Source organism: Vombatus ursinus, unplaced genomic scaffold (genome assembly GCF_900497805.2).
Source record: "Vombatus ursinus unplaced genomic scaffold, bare-nosed wombat genome assembly UNPS02014811.1, whole genome shotgun sequence".
NCBI classification, from domain to species: Eukaryota; Metazoa; Chordata; class Mammalia; order Diprotodontia; family Vombatidae; genus Vombatus; species Vombatus ursinus.
In genome coordinates, this window is record NW_020954589.1 from 10,603,844 (window position 1) to 10,624,238 (window position 20,395).

Consider the following 20,395-nt stretch of genomic DNA (forward strand, 5'->3'; position numbering starts at 1 on the left):
TAATCCTTTTTAATTTACTTCTTTATAAATATCATTCTGAAGAGTGAACCGCAGACCTCACTATACTGCCAAAGGGATCCATGACACAAAAAAGGTTAAGAACCTCTGCTCTATTAGGTTTTCTTCCTTTTCTATCTGAAGCCCTAGCATTTAGCATAGTGCTGTGCACTTAGTAAGTGCTTATTACTAAGTGCTTTTTCACTCATTCATTCCTTCACTTTCCTCTCAGGAGTTTCAAAGCTAAAAAATCATTAGATATTGCAACAGTTCACTTTTCCTAGGCTCCTGCCTAGATTATGGGACACACCAATAAATTCCTCATCACCATAAAAGTAGCAAGTAGTAAGCTATTTTAGAATGTATGTTAGGAGTAACTAAGAGTAACTGTTATTTATATTATCATGAGGTAGCTTTTATTTATATATCATGAGGTAGCTTTTATTTATATATCATGAGGTAGTTTTGGTCTGAACAATGACTTGGTTCTTAATTTGCTGAGAGGTAACAATATTACAGAAAAGCTACAAAATGTTATAATGATCAAAAACTACCTTTCTATAATACCAAAAGCATTATATACACAGAAATATTTTAAAAGACTATACAAATAGAACAGAATAGGGTAGGGTATTTAGTAAGACTGCTGTAAGAAATTAGAAGAGAAGGAAATAACATGTCTCCTTAAAACGAGACAAGATATTGGCAAATGTAAATATTTCTAACTGTTCACTCCTTTTTTTGTTTTATAACATATACCTCTTCACACACTTCCCGAACAGCAGCCACACCTGGCTCCTCTTCAGGCTCCATGCCTCCTCCAGGGACAATCCATTTGTCTGGATGACGACTACTGCTCACCAGCAGCACCTAATATTAAAAAATATATGTACATCTGTATGTGTATATATAAATATTGATATATCCATATGTCATATAATAAATGCTTATTTGGAAAACTTCAAAGTTAAAGAAAATAAAAACAACAACTCCAAAATGATCATGCACTAAGCAAGCTTGCCGTGGTGGTTATCTCCTTAACGTGCACACCCCATCCAATCCATCCTCCACTTATGCAGCTACCAAAGTAATATTTCTAAGGCAGAGGAAGCCATTCACCTGCTCAATAAACCCCAATTATTTCCTATTAGCTTTTGAATTAAATATAGACTCCTTAGATGGTCATATAAAGCCCTTTCCAACATGGCTCCAACCTGCTTTCCAACCTTAGCATTACTTCCCTTCACATACTTTCTAACCTGGCCAAATGTGCCTTCTCACGCTGTTCCTCTAGAGCGACATTCCATTTTCTGGGTCTTTGCTCAGCCTATCCTTCATGCCTGAACTCCTTCCTCACCTTAACCTCTAAGGATCCCTAATTTCCTTCAAAGCTTTGTTCAAACATTACCTCCCACATGAGATCATTCCTGATTCCCTCGCCCCCACCCCATGCTGGTTAGTGTTTGGTTCTCTCCCAAAATTACCTTGCATAAGTTGTGTACATACCATGTTTTCTGTCCCAAAAGAAATATAAGCTCCCTGAGGGCAGAAAACTGGTTTTCCCCCCCCCCCCTTGTATGTCCAGGTCTGTGCCTAGCATACAGTAGGCACTTAATAAATATTTGTCTGACTCAAATATCTCTAAAGATCCTGGACCTTTTTTCTTTAGCCAGTATCATGTTTTAATTCCCCAAATCTCTGAAATAGGAAACAAAATCATTTTTAGGTGTGTTAAAGGGGCTTAAGCAACCAGTACTCACTACCTTTACCTTGTTCTATGAGTCATAGTCCAAGGGATACAAATTTTTTTTTAGAAAACAGAAATCCTTCAAATATAAATTTGCTGTTTTAAAGCTCTACAAAAGGGGAAAAAAAAAAGGAAGACCAACAAGTATTAGTAAGGGAGGCAGTGGAGTCTTGGGAAAAGACACCTGATACTTAACAGTCTTGTGACCATGGGCAAGTCATTTAACATCTCAGAGTTTCCTTACTAGTAAACAGGGATAATAGTAACTTTAGTAACTACTTCACAGGTTGCGGTAAAGAGCGAATGAGATAATGTATGTAAAGTTTTTCTAAACCTTTAAAGCCCTATATAAATGTCAGTTATCCAAGTTTGGCCCCAAAGAAAAGAATTAAGATACTTCTCCCTGTCCCTTTGCAGATGTCAGGGTCAAGGGGTGTGAAACATTGCATATTTCATCAGATTTTTTTTTTGAGGGGGTAAAAGTATTTATCCATTTTGCTGAAATTTTTTTTTTAAATAACTTGCCCAGGGTCACACAGCTAGGAAGTGTTAAGTGTTTGGTCTGAGGCTGGATTTGAACTCAGGTCCTCCTGACTTCAAGGCCAGTGCTCTATCTACTGCACCACCTAGCTGCCCCTGAAATTTTTTCTTCTTTCTCCTTTTCCCCATCTGTTTTTTAAAGCATTTCTTTGTTATAAGGGATTATGAATCTATCTTCTCTTTTAACTGTTATGTCCTAAGAACAATTATTTCTCTGTCATTCTGATGTAATTTTGCCTATAAGAATCCTGGTTAGAATCTAATTGTTCAGGTTTTCTCTGAGGCCTGAACCTATGCTTCAATATAGTAATAAAACTTAAGTTTTTACTTCTATAATTTCTACACTGTCACAAATATATTCTGGCAGCAGTTATCAACCACATGAACTCAGAAAGGAGATATTTCTCCCATAATAATTTTTACCATGCTGATGTTATAGTACAAATTGTTCTCTCAGTTCCGTTTACTTTACTCTCTATCAGTCCACACAAATATTCTCAAGTTTCTCTAAAATCATCTTTCTATAAGTGACATAGCAATTGACAGTGTGTTATCAGTGAAAATAATTTCCACACTTCCACAATTCTCTACATCAACAAAATCACAGATCTGGATCAAATATATGAACCTATATAAGAAAAATAAAAAGCAAAATAAATGGAACTAATAAGTCATATGCAACAGTGAATAAGATTCTTTAGAAATTTCTCTAAGAATTCTGTCCAAATGAACCAGAGAAACGTTTCAAAGGCTAAAGCAAAGAAAAAAGTCACAGCTCAATGAGTAGTATCTATTGTCTAAATCACTAAGAGGTGAAGATGAACTAGAATGACTAATAAGAATAATAAATTCTACTGCTCTATATTCAGGCATAGATAGCTACAAAATAATGAGACATTACTACTCAAAGTAACAAGTGGCTTCTAGAAGAAACTGCATTACTTTATGGTGTTATTTTTACAGCTATGATTGTTAAAGGTAAACAGTTTTCCTTTTCAATTTTCCTTGACAACCCAGCTAAAAGATAAAATAAAATTGTTGCCCTTTTTAGCTATAAGTTTCAATGGCACATATATTTCAAAATAATAAATGAGATTCTATAATAAGTTCTTATTCTACACTTTCAAATTATCATGTAAACTTTGCTTTGTTCATCTTGTATTCTCCCCAAGAGAAAGTAACCTTCATGAGGGCAAAAGTTGTTTTTGTTCTGTCTCTGGTACCTAGTGACTAGCACAGTATCAAGTTTATAGTAGGCACTTAATAAATACTTACTAGATTGGACTGGAGAACTCAAAATCGGGACAAAAATATTTTAAGTTGAAAGCGAAATTCTACTCACATTAACTAGAGAACAGCTTTTTCATGGTCTACAAACAGCCCATACAGCAATTTCCTTGGGTAAGAAAGTCCAACCCACTGCCTTTGAAATACTATACAAATACAAAGGTCTATAGACTTTTAAATTTTCACATAAAAAATTCTTTAAAATATTTACAACATATATTAGTGTCACTTTTATTCCTTATTAGAGTCCCAAGTAAACTAGTTTATACTGAAAATGATCCAATGTTACATAATAACAGAAGATAAGTTTAAGTTTCACTGGCTACAACCTGTAACCAAGGAAGATGACCTGACAATGATGTGCTCTCCTTCTGGTAGAGTTGGGGGTCATATATTTTAACTGAATGCCAGAAAAAAAGCACAATATCAAGTAAGGTAACAGTGAGCATTTTTCCTATAAAGCAGAAAAGAGTGCTACCAAATGAGTTAATGTACCATGACAGGGACTTGATGGCAGCCAATGTTTTAAAGGTTTGATCAGAATTTCAAATGGCACCCTGCTAAAAAACTGAATAGAAAACTCGGTATTCACTCTCATCTTGCAAACAGAAGTCTGAAATGAAATAGAAGGGAGAGGCAGAGTGGCTTAGTAGATATACAATGTTGGAGTCAGAAAGCTCTAAGTACAAATTCCACCTCTAACACATAATAGATGTGTGACTGTGAGCAAGTCACTTACCCCTCCATGAGTCTCAGTTTCCTCCCCTGTGGAAAGATTAGTGTCCTTTCCAGCTTTAAGTCTATGATCCTAAAATTATCTTGCTGGAATGCCCAAATTATGTTTATAATCATAACCTCATTCAGCAAGCCTAACATTCAGAACACCTAGAGAAATTGACAGATAGAAGATAAGACCCATATCAACTGGATAAGGGGTTTTAAGCCTGTTTACTAGTATATCTAGCATCTGTTAAGGGCATGAAAAAATGGAGCCATCTATGACTTTCTGAAATCTGTGTAAAAGGCTAAAATATGAAAAAGTAGGCTATTTTGCAAAGAAGATGTTCATAGCACATAAATGTGATGGAATATTACTGTACTGTAAAAAATGAGGAATACTTTCATAAAATGATTTACAGTGAAGTAAATAGACCCACATGATGGACATAAGGACTACAGTATAAATGGAAGAACCACTACCACAAAACTACTGAAAGCAAAAACTACTTAATTACAAACAATAAGCATGGCCCCAAAGAGGAGATATGAGAAGACATTCCCCGCCTTTGCCTAAGTGAGAGGTCTGTAAGTGTAAATACTGCACATCTTTTCAAACTTTTTAGAAGTACTGATTTTTTTTCCCCTTCCTCTTTTTTTTTTTTTTTTTTTTTTTTTGCGTGAGGTAACTGGGGTTAAGTGACTTGGCCAGGGTCACACAGCTAGTAAATGTCAAGTGTTTGGTCTGAGGCCACATTTGAACTCAGGTCCTCCTGACTTAAGGACTGGTGCTCTATTCACTGTGCCACCTAGCTGCCCCTGCCCCTTCCTCTTAAAAAAAATTTTTTTTTTGTTACATGAGATGGATCTCTGAGAGAACAGGAGAAGGAATAGTGGGAGAAATTCTGGTAATGTAACTATAAAAGATGTCAATAAATTTTATTTAGATTTTTTAAAAGCTAAGAAAAGGTAGCCTTTTTGACTCAATCCTTAATTCAAATTCTTATTTTTTTAATAGTACTGGTACTATTAAATATCCTCACCTTTGAAATCTACTAAAGGCATGAAAACATAGAGGCAACGATGATTTTCTTTAAACTGGGTAAAAGATTTAAAATCTGAAAAAGTAGGCTTTCCAACATAATTGATAATTCAAACTCTTGTTTTACAGTGGTACTTTTTCTTACCCCTGAAGTCAGAAAGTATTATAACAAGCAAAGAGGCCTCCTCTTCTTGCAGTAAGGTTCAGAACATACTTGAATGGAAGAAAGGAGTGAGACTTTGATCTTTATCATACCAAATAGATAATGTTTTACATTTTCTCTTTGGCTGTTTGTGACCTTCAAAATGGGTATAAAAGAACTTAATTCTCAGTATGAGATTCTAATTGATAAGCAGTTACTGACCCAATATTAATTACTAATTATTAATCATACCAAAGTCTTTATGTAATCATACTTTACATAAAGAATTACATAAGGAACATTCTGTACTGGGGAAGTTTCTAAATACTGAATTTAAATTTCTCTTTGAAAAATGTTCTTTGACAAAGCACTAGTTATTCTGCCTAACAACAGTGACAAAGCAACTAAAAAACTTCATTTTATACGAAAGGAGACAATTTCCAAGCTCTGAGACACTAAGAACATAACAAAGCAGTCTAGTTGCTGAAGGTACACCCCAGAGATGTGTCCCTTCCTCTCCATCTGCCAGTGCTATTCATTCAAACGGCAAAGTTATAGATGGCTCCATTTTTTCATGCCTTTAACAGATGCTAGATATACTTACAGTCAAGCTTGAAACTATCTACATTATAGAGGGTCTTTTATCCAGTTAATATAGGTCTTCTATCTGTCAATTTCCCTAGGAGTCCTTCTGAATGTAAGGCTTGTTGAAAGAGATTATGAACACAGGCATAATCTAGACAGTCCAATAAGATACCTTTAGGACCACAGACTTAAAGCTGGAAGGAACAGTAATTTTTTTTTACAAGGCAAGAAACCGAGACTCATGAAGTGGTAAGTAGTGCTCATGATCACACATCTATTAAGTGTTAAAGGTGGGATTTGTACTTAGGGCTGACTCCAACATTTTATATAAGGGCCTATACTGTGATAGATGCTGGGAATACAAAGCCAAAAATGAAAGCCCCTGCCCTCAAAGAGCTCACATTCTACGGGGTGGGGGACAAGAGGCCCTCGGATAAGTAAATTAAAAATACCTACAAAGTAATTTCTGAAGGAGGACATCAGCATCCGAAAGTGATCAGAATAGGCCTTGAAGAAGAGGCAGTCTTTGAGCTGAACTTTGAAGCAAGATAGTGAGAGGGAGAAAGATTCTACAAGAGGGAGAATATGGCTAAAATATGAGAAACTCAGGAAAACAGCTTATATTTTTTGACCATCTTTAAATTGAACTGGCTTACATTTATAAAAATATGAACAAGTAGCAAATGTTATTCCTAGCAAAATGACTTCAGGTAAATTTGAGCATGTGAAATCTTTTGTGTAAGTGCAAATTTTATGAGTCAATAAAATCAAAAAGTGAAGCAATAAAAGCTCTATGTCCATAGTTCAATGCCCTAAACCAATGGTTCTCAACCAATGGTACCTGAGGGTCACCAAGGTCAAAACTTTTTCATAATACTACATTTTCATTTCTAATATCAAAATATCATCCACATAAAATTAAGTTCTTTGAAGGGAAGGGGCTCTCAATAATTTTTAACAGTACAAAGGGGTCCCAAGACTAAAAGATTTGAGAATCACTGGTCAATTACTTCTCCTGAGTAGTAGTCTTAGAAATAAATTTGGTAAAACTGTTATTACACAGTTCCCTATTATTCTGACCTTAATATACCATGGGTCAAATTTGGTCCTCCCAAAATATAACTACACACAGAAAAAAGTTCAATATTTAACTCGAGAAGCCAATGGTAGATACGCTGTATTATCAAATATTAACTCCTTTAACCATCTCCGGCTTCTTTCCCCTTAGCATTAGAAAGCTAAGTGGGGCTGGAGAACAGGAAGAACACTGAACAATCATTCTTTTGGAAGATGTATTTAAATTCTCAGAGTGATATACAGTTCCAAGTAGGAGAACTTTCTGACAGAACACTGACAGCCCCTTTTCTTCCCTTAAAAAAAATATTTTTATTGAGAATTTGTTCATAAAAGACAAATATGTCAATATACAAAGAACAAGAAACTATTAAACTATAAACAGTTTTTAAAAATACGTGTGTATATATATATATACACATATATAAAAATAAGTAATGATAAAAATGCTCTGTGCACCTTTCTATACTTTTTTCTTCCCTATATTTAAAAAGTGTTTATTAATTCTCTTTTTTTATGACATTTCTATCACTATCCACTAAGAAGAAAGAAAAAAAGAACAAAAACGAGTTCATTGATGTCACTGGATGGAAGAGTTGTGTGGAAATGAGTTAGACCTAAAAAGACAGGATAGGTAGGAGAAGGCTAGGTTATAAATGACTCTGAATAACAGAGGATTTCATATTTGATCTGAAGACTGTAGGAAGCCACTGGGGTGGGGGAGGTTGGGGAGGGAAGGAAGTGATAAGGTAACTTCACATTAGGAGGAAATTAATTAATGTGCTTATAAGTTAATTAGTTTACTTTATCTCACAGTGCAACAGCATTTTTGTTATTATTGAGTCGGTTCAGTTGTGGCTACCTCTTTGTGACTCCCATCTGGAGTTTTTTTGTCAAAGATACTGGACTGATTTTCCATTTCATTCTCCAGCTCATCAGACAGATGAAGAAACTGAGGCAAACAGGGTGAGGTGATTTGTCCAGGGTCACACAGCTAGTAAGTGTCTGAGGCCAGATTTGAACTCATGAAGATGAGTCTTGCTGATTCCAAGCCCAGTGCTCTATTCACTTCACCATCTAGCCGCTCTATAACAGCATTAAAAGTTTTAAAAACTTTTAAAGACGGCAAAAATTTTAAAACAACACAATATCACTTAGGTTATCAACAGCATGTTCAAATGATTAACTGGGAATAACTGAAATGCAAAATTAGGGAGAATGGTGTACTGACTTGTTGGAGAGAAGGGAATAATAGCTGGGAGCTAGTGCAATAATCCAGGAGAAAGACAATGAAAGCCTGAACTAAGTTTGTGTTACTGGGAAAGGATATGAGAGAGTGAATAAGAATGTGTGAGATGTTTGTGACCCCCAAAATAATCAAATCAGAGACTTTTTCTTAAGAAAGGCAAAAAGGAGTTTTATTGCTTTCTCATGAGAAAGGACACACCCAGCATTCGCTCAAGATGGCTCCAGCCAGGATGTGCGTCTGAGTTTCTTGTAAAGCAGAATATACAGACCCTATTCGCAATGTTCCCGCCCTAACCCCTTCCTCTCAACCCACTGGCTGGGTATATTAGGGGCACAATCTATTTGAAGAATTCTAACTTCTACTGAAAGAAGTTCGAAACAAGTTAGAGGGGAGTGGTCTCTTTGCACAACCAGAACATCGGGTTTAGCCAGAATGTGCTGCAAGGCATCTGGGTGCAGTCTCCAAACAGTCATAAGAATGAAAAGTAACTGAGGTCAGGGTTAGTTCATTCCCCTGAGGGGGCTTCACCCTATATTATCCCATTCACTCCTTTATCTTGTTTACATATTTGTGTAAACCAATAAACCAAGAAATCAATTAATCAATAACCTAATCTCCCCTTGTCCTTTTTTCTTATCAATTCTGTGGGAACCAAACTGTTAGCATTCCTCACAAGAAGAATGAGCAAAGCTTTGGGAATGAAATTAGATTATTGGGGAATTGGGGGAGAGAAGAATGGTCCAGGGAAGTGTAGCTGGGTCACTGAGAAATTGGTACTGCCTTAAAGAAAAAAAAAAAGCCATTTTAATTCCATTTTCAGAACTTGAATTTTTTATTCTTGTTATGAATATGAAAATGTGGTCACTCAAAAGAGACTGGTTTAGCAATCCACAAAAGAAAATTAAATAATGGATTAGGAATGTAAGAGTATGATACGCAGTTCAATTGAGTTAATTGATACATATACTATACTTTGTTTGTGTACTTCAGATGGACAATGATCTGAGCCCATAAACAAACAGGAATAAAAGAACCATATTCCATTTGGGAAACTGTGGTGTACGTTCAATTATCACATCTTGTTGCTTGATGCAATGGCCTACCTTTTTAAAACTAATATTCTCTTAATGATGCTATATAGTCATGAATCATAGAATATCACTATCTTTGAGAATCAGAATTGAAGGTAACCCAAAAGTGAATGGAGAAGCACATAGCTGGGTATAAATAAACTGTGTAATATTAACAATGATAATTTATAGACAGGACATAGTACAGAATGTATCATTACGGACAGGTATATCAGGGAAGAGGAAGGAGGAGAGGGAAGGAGGGGATCAAGGGATAGGAAGGAGAGGAAAATCACAAAGTGAAACAGATAATACCCTAAAAATAGCCTTGGTGTTCATTAAATATTAACCCCAGAAGGAGTGGAATTTAAAAATACCCTAAAGGACCAATCTGTATCAATATTTTTAAAAATCCATAACTCAAAGAAAACAGATATAGGATAAAAATGTTTATTTCATAGTAAAATTATAATAAAATTTTTTTTGCATCAATTGCTACTTCTTGTTTTTCTAAAGCTAAGACCTGGAAGAAATTTTATAACATGTTAGATAGATGGTATCTGAAGATTTATAGAAAGATACTGGCAAAAATAACAAGGATGAAAAATCATGGATGGGCTGTGTGCTGAACTGGTAAAGGGAATAAAAACATCAATAAATACATAATCCATCAAATATGAAAAAAGAAAAGTAGTAGGCAAGGAAATTTTATACAGACCAACATTAAACAGTTAAATATGGTCAAATTCCACTCTAAAATTTATTTTATATAATTTTTAATATAAAAATGTTAATGTCCTTAGTATGAGTCAATGTGGTATACTAGATAGGGGCACAGGACTCAGTGATAAGGAAAACCTGGGTTCAAATCCTGTCTCAGGAACTTCCTGCCTATGAGACTATGGACAAGTCACTCAACCTCTCTGAACCTCAATTTCCTCATCTGTAAAATGAGGCCATCACTAACCTCTAAGACTCCTTCTAATTCTAAATGTATGATTGAATGAAGTAAAAGTAGCTTTAAAAATTTTTCACTGTTAAACTTTGCTTCTATTTAGGAGAAAGGCAGGCGGTGGTCACTAAAACAAAAGTCAATGATGTAACTCCACAAATCTTTGGCCTATTTTTTTTATATTAAAAGATAAGCTATGCCTCTAAGGCTCAGAGATAACACTATTAGCTTTAACTTCACCCTAGAAATATACTATTTGATCTCATTTTTTATCATTTTTGTAGTTTCCCCAAAATTTTACTTAAAAAGCTTCAAAGTCTTCAAATCATTTTATACATATTCTCTTACTGGAGTCTTACACCCACCTTGTGAAGAACGTACCATAGTTACTCTTATCTCTACTTTATAGATAGGGAAACTAAGGGTGAGTTGATATGTCTATGATATGATATGTCTATGACCACACAGCTAGTGTCTGGAGTAGAATTTGAACTAAGATCTTTCCGATTCCAAAGCCAGCACTCTCTCTGCTACGAGACTGTTACTTGTCTTTGTAGCTCCAGCATCAAATGACTGTTTAACTAAAAGGAAGGGAGGGCAACAGGATTAGGAGTCCCAGCAACTTCTGGACTAAAAATTACCAAGTAGATACCTATCTGCATTGATATACATGGAGCTCCCTATGCTGATGAAATCAGAGGAGAGGGAAGAGAAGAGAGATACATTTCTAGGATATATCACAGGGTTAGTATAGATTTAACCTCATCAACATCTATAATGAATTTACATAATAAAATTCATATAAATAAAATTTATAATGAAAACTGTTAGTCCTAATAACCCCATAACACTGCAAAAATTCAAGTGCCTCATAAAGCAAAGAAAGATTTACTGCTTTAGTATATAGTGACTTTATATAGTAAAATGACTATTCTAATTATTTGAAAATCAGTAATGAATATATGGTACCACGATACCCCAGTTCCCAACTATTCTGAATAAAGGAAGCTGACCTGTTTTGGCCAGAAACCCAGAGGGTCTTTCCCTCCCAGCCCAATTTTTTTTTTTTTGACTAGGTAAGAGAGGTCATTTTTTGCCTCATTTCTTGCTGAATTCTCACGAAATGGAATGGGCGTTGCCTTACACAAACTGAGACGTAGGAAAGACCTTAGCTTAAAAATGCCACTGTCTTCCATTGCATCCAGGGTCATCTCCAGTTGTCCTGATCTGTATCTTGCCACTGGGCCCAGATAGCTCAGGAGAAGAAAGTGAGGCTGGTGACTTTGCACAGCCCTCCCTCCCTTAAATTCAATTCACTTGCAAGTCATAACATTACCTTGCTGATGTCATGGTCCTCTTTAAGAACAAAGGACAAACAATAACAACAACGAGGTAGCAATCAATCACACTAATGTTCAACATATTCTGAGCCGAAATATGCAGATGAAGAATGTCACTGTCCAAGTAAGTCAAACTATACTTGGTCATTTCACAGTCAGAATAATAATTATGTGAATGAGGTAGGCTAAAGGGACAAGTGACCAAGAGATAATGGCCAATCAACAGAACAGACTTCACCTTCCCCTCCAGCTTCCTCGAGCTTTTACAAACAACAGCTGGCATCAAAACTGTGTTTTATCAAAACACAGTAAAGGCAAAAAGTGAAGAAAACACAGGCTTGTAGTTACAGTGGACCAGTCAGCAGTTATATGAGATTAGGAAGCTCTTGGCAATGGAAAAAGAGGGACCAAAATAGAAGTATTAAGCAGTTATGCTCATCTAGTTATAGATAAGAATCTGATGAAGAACATATTTTTAGTAACTGTACATTTATATCTTCCACATGTTAAAATTGATTTTACTATCCTGCTAAGAATAGGAAACTGGGGAAATTATATACAAAGTCTAATAATTATAAATTATTAGGAAGGCTCTCACTACTTTAGAATCATAAGTCAAAATATTTACAGACTGCTCATCAGGGTGCAGGACACTATATTAAGCTTAGGCTTTATAATCTTCAATGTACAGGCAAATCCCAGATTTATCAAAAGCAGTTTATATAGTTCTAGTGACAAATAGTAAAAAATCAAATGTAAAACATCTTAGTAAAGTTCTCAAAACATTATCATTGGTGAAGGGAGGGCATATCCTAGCTGATTTTTAGATTTAATGACTTGACAGAAAGTATAATAGGTTATTACAAATCATCTTTCAATTACTTATAGAAAATTTAACTTTCAAATTTGACAATATTCCCTTCTACTGATTAGTTTTACTGACATGCTGATACCACTCTACTTAGTTTACAAGCAATTTTCCAAAAAGCTATTTGAAACCCAAGCACTTGACCACCACTCCTGCTCTAAGAAATGTTTAAAGGACAGAATAATTCAGATTCCTGTGGTGCTTTACCTCAGTCTATGAAACCAGCTTGTCAATTCACAGCATGGAGTGAGTTACAGGAAGAAGCTGAGAGAGGGTTCAGGATGGGAAAACTGGCCAAATGCCTATTATTTTTTTTTTCATGTATTCACAATCTGGCTTTATTTAAAGAGGTATTCCCCAAATACAGAGTATACTCTTTATTCAAATATCAATAATCAAGACATTCTAAACACAAATAAAAATTATTTTTGAATTATCTTTCATCTTGGTCTCTTGGTCTTATTATGATCAAGAAACAATGGCATCTTCAATTTTGAGAGTCTTTCTTCCGCAAAACTAAAGGCTCAATATTCTTATGAAGGTGGTATTTGTGGCTAAGCAAAGATCCTATTCATAAGTTTCTTCTCATTGTTTTTATAATCATTTTCCTTCTTTCTCCCTAAAACTAACATCATGAGAGGGTTATATGACTGCCACAAAAGATGGAATCAGTGATAAGACACTGGAAACTTTCCTTCAGCTTCTGCTACAGATGGTGAAGCAAGCAGGTTTTCATTAGGGATGCTTCAAAAGAGACCCACCCCAGGGCAACAAGCTGGTCTGTTTCCTAATCCCTTACTGAAACCACTAAAAATATTCCTGCCACAAAACATATCCAGTATTATAATATCAAAATTTATTTTTGGAAATTCATTATTTAGAAATTAAATGACTATTTGGGATTACTCAAACATATTAATTCTCAAATTAGAATTACATATTTAATTAGTGACATTTCGAACATGAATTTCAAAATACCTACAAAATACAGTGCTATAAAGTCCAAAAAATAAGCAAATAAGAAGGTTGAATTTATCTGCCAGATTTTTTTCCTTTCATCAAAACTAGTTCCTTTTAAACAAAGAGCTATATTATTCATGTAGACTCATTAACTCACACTTGACTAATTTAAAATTCGTAATTCAGACAAAGGTTGAGCAAAGATTTACATTTTTGTGAAGAAAGGGTATGCTAAGTATAAAAGAGATTTATAGGGAAATATTTAATCTGAAAAGCTTTTAAAATTACTCTCAAGAATCTGTTCATATGCAAACTATCTATGCAAATAACCCTTACCTATTCCTAATGATTTCTATCAAGTACTTCTATCATTTCTATCTTTATTAGCCCTATAAGTTACTGTGTATACTTAAAAGGAACAAAACTTTTATTGAGTCTATAATTCAGACTGTTGGCCTTTCCCCAATTTAGCTCAAATCAATTAAGTTTTAATGTACTTAAATTTTAAGTACAGAAGTACTTAAAGAAGTATTTACAGAAGTACAGAACCAGCTTTTCAACATTATAGAATATTTAGTGGACAAGGTTAGAGAGAAAAAACACCTTTTCAAATGAATGACTCTGTAACTACAAAAAATACGTTAGAGTATATTTGTGTTTTTAGAAACATTTTGTCTAGATGATAGTATGATTAGGTAGATTCAGAACTGGTTAAATGAGAAGGTCCAAAAAAAGATGTTGGCCACTAATGGTTTGATATCACCATGGAAGTCTCCAGTGGAGTATGCCCCAGAGTCCAGTGTGTTGCCTTATGTTGCTTAACATTCATCAAAGACATAGATAAAGACAAATGTGGCATGCCTATCTAATCTACAAATGGCACAAAGCTGGAAGAGATAGCTAACACAGTCAGGATCCAAATCCTGACTGATTAAGACATTAGGCTAAATCTAATAAGAGGGAATTTAATAAAAGAAAAATACAAACTCTTACACTTCAGTTAAAAAAAATCAACTTCACAAGTACAAAAGGGGAGAGGCATAGCTATATAGTAGTTTATCAGTAAACTCAAAATGAATTGGAATACAAACTAAATAAGAATCAACAATGTGATATGGCCTCCTTTGTGTTCTCAGGCTCCAGGACTAGGGAGGTGATAATAACAATGGTTCTCTGCCTTGATTAGACCACATTCAGAATAGTTTTAAGTAGTGCAATTTAGTTAGGACACTGATAAAGTGTTGACTACACAAAGGAGGTACCAGGATGATGAAGGGCCTGGCAGCAGTGCCACATGCAGATCATGAGGATTCTGAAGGAGAGATATGATAATGGGTTCAGAAACTTGGAAATCTGGAGCTAGGAAAGAGCTGTCGCATGCAAGAGGCAAGAGACTTGTTCTGTTGGCCTTGGAAGGTAAAATGAGAACACGAGAGAAGGAAGTAAAATTTGTGAAGTAAAATGGAAGGCAAATTTAGGTTTGATATAAGGAAAACCTTCCTAACAATCAGAATTATCCAAAAGTATACTCTGCCTCAGGAGATAGTAGCTTTTACTGCACTGGAAGCTCTTTCAGCAAAGGCTGAATGACCACTTGGGTTTATGTTATTGAAGGTAAGCGGTCAGGAATGAGTTGGACCAGATGGCCTCTGAAGTCCCAGTTTGTAGAAAATACCTCAGACATTCTTCTGGGCAGACAAGAATATTTCAGCAACTGATAAAAATTATAGGCTACCTTTATATTTCCTTATCTCAAAGCAGGACTATATTTAAATGTATTTTGCCTATTTTCAAAGAAAGATTTAACTACTGTCATTCATAATGTTTCAGCATTTACAGAAGTTTTTCCTTATTTTATCTCAAATCCAATTTTGTTCCAATTATTCCAATTCCCTATTTTCTACAGCATAACCCATTAAATTACCTGAAGATTTAAATGATTGTTCCACTTGTTATTCTTTTTGTGAAGTTTTTTTTTTTATAAATACTAGAATTACAATAATTACTGTTGTTGGAAATCATGTTATATATTAAATATGGCTCATCTGATATTGGCAATGTCTGTAAAAAGCCCACAGCTAACAGCACTGAAGAAGACTGGATATCACTAGCATTCCACTGAACTTGCATTCTATATGTAGTTTCATGTCATGTTCATTCCACACTTCACTCACCAAAAGTAGGTTAGAAGTCTTGATTCATGTTTTTTTACATCCTTAGCACACAGGTGTTTGGTTTTCTGAAGCAATCAGTGTTATAGTAAGGACATTATTAAGAAATAAATGCTTGAGCTCTTTCTGTGGTGGCAAAGAATTGGAAATTTAGAGGATGCCCATCAACTGGGGAATGGCTGAACAAGTTGTGGGATATGAATGTAATGGAATACTATTGTGTTATAAGAAATAATGAACAGGCAGACTTCAGAAAAACCTGTAAAGACTTATATGGACTGATGCTGAGTAAAGTGAGCAGAATCAGGAGAACACTGTACACAGTAACAGCCACATTGTGTGATGATTTTGATAGACTTAGCCCTTTTCAAGCAATGCAAAGATCTAAGACATCTCCAAAGGTCTCATGATGGAAAATGTTATCCACATCCAGAGAAAGAACTATGGAGTTTGAATGCAGATCAAAGCATACTATTTGCTCTTTTTTGTCTTTTGTTTTGTTTCCTCTTTCTTGTGGTTCCTCCTATTGGTTCTAATTCTTCCTTGTAACATGACTAATGTGAAAATAAGTTTAATAGGAATGTATATGCAGAGCCTGTATCAGATTGCACACTGTCTTGGGGATGGATGGGGAGAAAAATTTTAAACTCAAAAGCTTATGGATGTGATTGTTGAAAACTAAAAATAATAAAAAACAATTTAGAGGAAAAAAAAGAAATACATGCTTGAATAGTAGAATTAAATAATGACTTTCATTTCTCAATTTACAATTAAAGTCCTTAATGGTATACATGGATTTCTCCATTGCAAATAAGATTATCGCCTGTGAAATGACTTAGTTATTCTCAGCAATAAAATGATTCAGGACAAGTCCAAAGGATTCATGATGAAAAATACTATCCATATCCAGAGGAAAAACTGATGGAGTCTGAATGCAGATTATACTATTTTTCAATGGTTTTTTTTGTAGTTTTTTTCTTTTGGTCTGTTTCTTCTTTTACAACATGACTAATAGGGAAATATGTTTTACATCATTACACATATACAACCTATATCAAATTGCTTACTGTCTTAGGAAGAGAGAAGATTTGAAACTCAAATTTTTTTAAAAGAATGTTAAAAATTATCTTTACATGTAATTGGGGGGGAAACCCATTTTAAATAAATAAATGATGGTCTCTCCATTGCAAGTCCTCATATTAATCTTTTTTGAGCTTATTATCAGTTGGTGGCACCTTGCTAATTATACAAAATGCACCATGATCTTCTTTTGCATATCGAAGTCACAAAGATAAGCGATCAATTAAGTAGCTAACAAGAATGTGTTAAGCATCTACTATGTGGCCAGTGTTAGGAAACAGTTCCTGCCCTCAGGGAGCATACATGCTGTAGGTTATTTTCTAACACGCATTCCTGTACAAATACAGAAATAATTATTAGTGTCCTGAAGATCCTAGATAATTAAAAAATTTCATGATGTTCTTATATGTTGATCTGAACTTCCTGGAGCACTAGAAGTATAATTTAAAAGCAGCTTTTACATTCCTTTTTGTATCCTAGAGTACTGCTACAAAGCCAAGGCTATATATAACAGAAGTCTACTATACTACACAACATAACTCTGCTGGGCACAATTCATATGAAAGATGGGCATTATCTGTTTATTTCATGAGCTGCAGTAAAAAGACCACAAGTGGACCCAAAGAAGAAACATGTTAAAGGCACTGAAATACAACTTCAAACAACATGGTGCAGCTATGGAATGTGGAAGAAAGGCAGCAGCAGTAAGCAAATGTACTTGAGCTGTAGCAATGAGAGATACTGGCAACTCTCTGAATGATGGCATAATGACAAACTGAGGCAGGTCACTTCTAGAACTCTTCAATAAGCCAACGTAGTTTGTTCAGAAGGACTGAGAGTGGAAAAAGCCAATGCAATATCTGATCTTTCAATAATAATCATACGTAGGAAAAAATACCAGAATTAGCACCATTAACCATTTTCAAAAGAAAAGAACAAGACACAGGATGATAAATTTCAGAACAAGAATAGACCTTAGAGAGTCACCTAGTGCTACCTACTAGTGCTACATTTAGCAACTCTTTGCACTTTATCTCATATAATCAGACCAGGCATTATACCACCTCTTCAGAGAAAGAGTGTCAGCATCAGGGTTAAAGATGTTTAGGTTGATTATAAAATTTCAGAAATGAACATTCTGGATATGATGATGATGATGATGATGATGATACTACTAATAATAACAATAACAATATTTATGTAGCCCTTACTATATGCCAGGCACCATGCTCAGCACTTCATAATTACTTCATTTGATCCTAACAACAACCCTGAGAGTAAGGTGCTATTATTATTCACATTTTACACATGAAGAAACTGAGGCAAACCAAGGTTAAGCAGCTTGCCCAGGGTCACAAAGCCAGTACGTGTCAGAGGCTGGATTTGAACTCCCAGGTCTTCCTGACTCCAGGTTCTGCCCACTCAATCTATAGTGCTACTCCTTTCACACAGATATTTTAATCTCAACCCAAGGAACCCACTTTTATCAGTGCACTTTATAAATGCTACCAACTCTGATCAAGGTAAAAGATATATAAGTGTAGGGAATGTATTGAACCAAAAAAAAAAAAAGAACTCAAAAACTTGCTGACATTCCCTCAGTAATAACATTAACTGGTGACTGGTCTTTATATATCTGTTTATCCTAATCAGTAGGATGTACTTCTGAAAATTCTATTATCAATCTTGTAATTTATTAAAAAATGAAGACAACAGTCATCATTAGAGTTCTTTTCTTTAAGTCTGACATGGAAATAAATTCTGCTTTTGTTTACATTTTGGGTTCAAAGGCAAAGCTATAGACAAGACAGATTAAATTGGTACAACAAAAAAAAAAAATCTGAGTATTCTTCCAGTCTTTGTTATCAATTACCAACATAGACGTAATTAAGCTAAACCTTTCTTCTCTACTTTTCTTCTACTGTATTAAACATTAATTGTGCTTTTTTCTTGACTAATTCAGATGTGACTCTACTGTTCTCACTAAACAAAATATGAATAGTATCTTCTGGATACTTCTAATGTGGTGGCTCTAATAGGAAGATGATAATAGTCTCCTTAATATTAATAATACAGTGGTCTGACTGAATACATGTTTAGACTTCAGGATGGTTTTGTTGGGATATTCAGGAAATTCAAAACCCTTCCCTCAAAATAAGATTTGTTTAGAAAATACCATATTAGCATCAGAGTACATCACCTTTCAGACTGATGCAAAGAACCAGCCTTGGAAAGGAGAAAGTAACTGTTTTAGATTTAAAAGGTCTTTCTTGTACCAATCCTCTTCCTGCAATTGAGTCATCACTGTTCCTATTCTACAGCCCATTTATACCCTCCATGTATCTTTTCACTGCCCTTTGGATCACTAACAATCTTAATTCTTCAGAGATTGTGGCACTGGATGTTTCTCAGGGTCTATAACCTAATAAAATAATTCAAAGTAATAACAGTAATAGTAATAAAATAATAGCAGCCGGCATTTATATAGCACTTTAAAGTTTGTAAAGTATTTACATAGCTAATCCTCACAACATCCTTGAGAGGTAGGTGTTATTATTATCCCCACTCTACAGATGAAAAAACAGGTGGGCAGAGGTTAAATAATTTTCCAGTTTAATAAACTGGTCACAGAGCTCGTGTCTGAAACTGGATTTGAACTCAAAAGGAGGGGTGAAAGCCTATTTGTACACACACACACACACACACACACACACACACACACACACACGTTTACAGCTTATGTTCTATAGTAGCCAAACAACAACATTAATTACAAACCAAAACATAAAAGTTGCCCAAATGCAGGAATTACAGGATCGTGAATTTAGAGCTGGAAGGAACTAGAGGCCTTCAAGTCCAATCCCTTCATTTTACAGGTGAAAGAAACTGTGGCAGAGAGCTTTACCCAGGATCACGATGCTAGTATGTGGGCCAGCAGCAAGATCTGGACATTGACCACAAGATCACACACCTATTTGCTACACCACAGATTAGGACAAGAGAACATATTTATTTCAGTACTTCAATGATCCATGATTTCACTGGTGTGGATAACTTTCCTACTGACATAAATTGCAACCTCCATACCTTGATAGGAAAAAAGGAAGTAAGTTTTAATTGTCTATTTTTTGCCAGGCACTATGCTAGGACCTTTATGAGAGCATCTCATTTGATTCTTGAAATGAATAACAACTCTGGGATGTAAGTGCTATTATCATCCCCACTTTGCAGTAAAGGAAACTAAAGCAGACAGAGGTTAAGAAATCTGGCCAGGGTCATACAGCTAATAGGTGTCTGAGACCAGATTTGAACTCTGATTTTCTTGACTCCAAGTCCAGCACTCTATCCTCTGCACCTCCTTGCTACCTTATAAAAGATTGTCTTTGTGTGTTGCTGTGGTCAAAAAGATTCATTATCTGGTGGCCAAACATCCTGCACCAATGAGCCTTTCTGAAATTTAGCTATGCTGGTCCTCAGTCAATTAGAGACAGTCTGTCACTGGGCTGGTATTTTAGATCTTTACAGTTTGATACAATCTGGCCAAGCTTGTGTACGGTTACGTCCACACCATAAG

At 35.1% G+C, this 20,395-nt stretch overlaps 1 protein-coding gene across 1 annotated transcript in view; it reads right to left on the reverse strand.

Annotated features, from left to right (window-relative positions):
• NUDT3 (nudix hydrolase 3) overlaps nucleotides 1–20,395 on the reverse strand; it is a 70,894-nt gene that overhangs the window by 43,830 nt on the left and 6,669 nt on the right. Inside the window, exon 2 of the mRNA XM_027876454.1 lies at nucleotides 757–867. Within this exon, the coding sequence (XP_027732255.1) occupies nucleotides 757–867 (111 nt within the window). The remainder of the gene's footprint in view (nucleotides 1–756; nucleotides 868–20,395) is intronic.